This window comes from Cyprinodon variegatus, unplaced genomic scaffold (assembly GCF_000732505.1).
Source record: "Cyprinodon variegatus isolate N-32 unplaced genomic scaffold, C_variegatus-1.0 Scaffold769, whole genome shotgun sequence".
Classification (NCBI taxonomy): Eukaryota; Metazoa; Chordata; class Actinopteri; order Cyprinodontiformes; family Cyprinodontidae; genus Cyprinodon; species Cyprinodon variegatus.
Window position 1 is genome coordinate 385,441 of NW_015151222.1, and position 2,554 is coordinate 387,994.

The 2,554-nt window shown below is 53.8% G+C and overlaps 1 protein-coding gene across 1 annotated transcript; it reads left to right on the top strand.

The window, feature by feature from the left end:
* The first annotated feature begins 123 nt into the window (after nt 1-123).
* On the top strand, nt 124-1,103 carry LOC107098326 (proline-rich protein 2-like). Its single transcript, XM_015395952.1, has 2 exons — nt 124-619; nt 934-1,103. The coding sequence occupies exons 1-2, from the start codon at nt 124-126 to the stop codon at nt 1,101-1,103; spliced, it is 666 nt and encodes a 221-aa protein (XP_015251438.1).
* Nucleotides 1,104-2,554: the final 1,451 nt, after the last annotated feature.

A 2,554-nucleotide genomic window follows, 5' to 3' on the forward strand; every position in this document is an offset into this window, starting at 1 on the left:
AAAGCCCCAGACGCCCAAAGGGACCCCAAGAACGAAGGCACCAAGGAGGGGCCAGCCTTGGAAGTCTGACCCCAACCAAGGGAGGATGAGAGACAGCCCCGACGAAGTCCCACAGCCACCGCGATGCCGGAGACCCCGGGAGCTGCGGGGACAAGTCCGCGGGCTCCCCTGGCAGCCAGCCCTCCCGAAGTAAATCCGGCCCTGGACCCCAGAGATCCAAGGCCCCAGGGGCGCCCGACCCCCCGGCAGGGGCCCCAGCCGGCCGAGCCCCGCGGAGATGCCGCCAGGAATGAGCCAGTAGCCACCCGGGCATCGACCCCCAAACCAGAGCTCCACCAGTGCACCGGCGAGCCCTTGCGCAAGCCAGCGGAGGGAGAGCAGGATGGGGGGAATCGGCTCTGCACTTGGCGAAGTGCCCAGCCCCCCTCCACCCCCCCTCACCAAGTATTTCACCCAGCTATTACACGCCCCTCCCTCGAACCTTCTTTGGGGAGAGCAGAAGTGACTGGACCAAGACCACAGACAAGGCGGCTCGCTCTTCCTCCAGGCCCCAGGTTGCAGGGAGGACCGGGGTCTTCTCACACCCCTGTTCCCCGGGTGGCAGCCAGGGAACAGGGGTGTGAGAAGACCCCGATCCTCCCTGCAACCGCTGGAATGTGGTGTTGTTGCGTGTTGCTCTCAAGTGAAATTAAAACTGGGAGTACCAAAAGGGGTTGTCCAACACATGCCCCCAACGCCCCCCCCCCCACCCCATGAGAAAGGCCCCCAAAACCCTCAATGTCTAAATGTGAAAGGGGGTGGGGGGAGCCGACCGTGGTGATTAAATAAGCCCCACCAGTCGCACCACCGGGGGCCAGGGGACCGGCGGCAGGGCCCACAAGCCAACACCCCCCCATCCTAAATAAAAAAGGGGAGACAACTCTGGCTGGCCAGCCCGCACGCATCATGCAAGAACCCCCACCCCGGACGAAGCCACCACCAAGGGGACGGCACGGACCAGGACAGAGATAGGGAGCCAGACTCGAAGCCCTTCTAAAATCCTCATCCCTCAACCAACACCCCCCACCAGAGATGTGATCCCNATTCCAAGCTCTATGCCCTAACCACTAGGCCGCTACTCCCCTAAGGGCCCCCATGCCCCATATCAAGAGTATTCACTGTACTGTTCTTTTACTTTTAGTTATCAGGCTCCTCTCCAGTGGAACCAACTACCAGTTTTAGTCCGTGAGGCAGGCACCATCTCTACTTTTAAGGGTAGGCTTAAAACTTTCCTTTTTGTTTAAGCTTATAGTTAGAGTGGCTCAGGTTATCCTGGGCTATCTCCATAGTTATGCTGCTATAGGCTTAGACTTCTGGAGGACATAGGGACCCCCATTTCATCATTCTGCTTCATTCTATCTCTTTTCTCTCACTCTGCATGTTGGGCTCTCTCTGCTTTTTTTTATAGTAGCTTTGCCTTGACTGTGTTGGGAGCTGGAGAAATACCAACTTTCTCCAGCAGAGTCCGCCGTGGATCCTCTCAGCTGAGCTGTCTGCGCACCTGCTGCTGATCATCTCATCTGGAGGACCAGACTACATAAGCTGTCTTCAGACCTTGCCTCGACGCCGCAGTGTCTTAATCAGTTGGTTAGCACCTAAGCCATAGATCCTCTGAGAACCTTGTTACTCCTGAGTCCTGTTTGGGTTCTAACCCTTTGTCTCTGCTTCCAGGTTTCCTGTTTTTCTCCTGTGAAGCTCTGGAAGAGCTTAATCTGCCGAGCCTGCCCTCCGAGCCAAACCTGAAGACCCACTCTCTGGATTTCCAAGCAGCTCTGGATACCGAGCTGGAAACTCAAGCCATGGTCAAACTCGTCTCTAGAAGTAAGACGCTGAAACAGCTTACGGACTCTGCAGAACCAAATCATCTCCGGACCCAACAGTTCCGCTCCCAAAGCCTCTTCTGCGCACTTCAAGGTACAAACCTGAACACAACCAAGATCAATCCCAGCCAAGCTTTCGCTAACACAACTGTCTCTCTCACAGACTCCAGTGAACCAGTCCCAGACCAGAACCAGTCTACTGTTCATTTAACTCATGCTTGTGCAACAATAAACTTGTTAAACTTTCCCTCTGAGTCGTCAGTGTTCTGCATCTTGGGCCTCTCTGTTTACCCATCATGACAGACTGATCCTGTTTGGCTGTGACTCCATCCTGGAGAGAAATATCAGCTGTGCTGCTGCCGTCAACACCTTTGTTTATAGATGTTGGAGATCAACCTGTTTTTTCCAGTGTAGTCCTGTTTCTCTGACTGTGACTGGCTGGATGTGCTCTCTTCATCCTCTAACAATGGAGTCAGAGCTCAGAGCTGGAGGTTTCTTTCTGTTAAAAGGGAGTTTTTCCTCTCCACTGTCGCTACAAGCATGCTTAGTGTGAGGACTTGCATTAGCTTGCTTAGATAGAAAACTTTGGATCAATTTGACTGTATGATCTGGTGAACTGTAAAGTGCCTCGAGATGACATGTGTTGTGAACTGGCGCTATATAAATAAACTGAATTGAATTGAATAGATATGAAA